The following is a 521-nucleotide window of genomic DNA, read 5'->3' as shown; positions in this document are numbered from 1 at the left end:
CCCACTTGACCCTGATCTCTTTTTCAGGTTGTCTTGCCCCTTTGCCACAAGGAGCCTGGGTACTTGAATTCGTTCGTGTCCATCATTTAAACTATCCGCACCTCAGCTAGGAGGGAGTCTTCTAAGAGGGGAACAGGCTGGCTTCCTGCACAGGCACTGAATGGGACAACTGGGGTGGCTGGAGAAACTGCAGGTAGATGGCAGCCTTGGAGCTCCTCTGCTTCCCTCGGCCTCCCGCCCTCCCACCCAGCACTGGGTGGAGCCACCGCCTTATAAGTAGCAGGCCTGGTGGCAGCAGCGCAAAGGACATCCAGCAGCTGGATCAGAGCTTGAGTCCCAGCATGGTCCCCTCGACTTGGGCCATCTGCTGCCTCCTGGGGAGCCTCTTGCTCCCTGGGGGCAGCCCCAGTCCTGGTCCCAGCCCCAGTGTGCCCCGTCTGCGGCTCTCCTACAGAGGTACTGGCCAGTGCTGCCCTGTTCGTGTGTGTGTGTGTGTGTGTGTGTGTGTGTGTGTGTGTGTG

General features: G+C 59.7%; 1 protein-coding gene across 1 annotated transcript in view; it reads left to right on the top strand.

The window, feature by feature from the left end:
* The first annotated feature begins 323 nt into the window (after positions 1-323).
* Sema3g (semaphorin 3G) overlaps positions 324-521 on the top strand; it is a 12979-nt gene continuing 12781 nt past the window's right edge. The window contains exon 1 of the mRNA XM_005348724.3: positions 324-456. Coding sequence (XP_005348781.1) covers positions 342-456 — 115 coding nt within the window. The 5' untranslated portion in view covers positions 324-341. The remainder of the gene's footprint in view (positions 457-521) is intronic.

The sequence above is a fragment of the Microtus ochrogaster genome, chromosome 6 (genome assembly GCF_000317375.1).
Source record: "Microtus ochrogaster isolate Prairie Vole_2 chromosome 6, MicOch1.0, whole genome shotgun sequence".
NCBI lineage: Eukaryota > Metazoa > Chordata > Mammalia > Rodentia > Cricetidae > Microtus > Microtus ochrogaster.
Note: the sequence above shows the minus strand (reverse complement) of the source record. Positions and strands in the feature narration are given on the sequence as shown.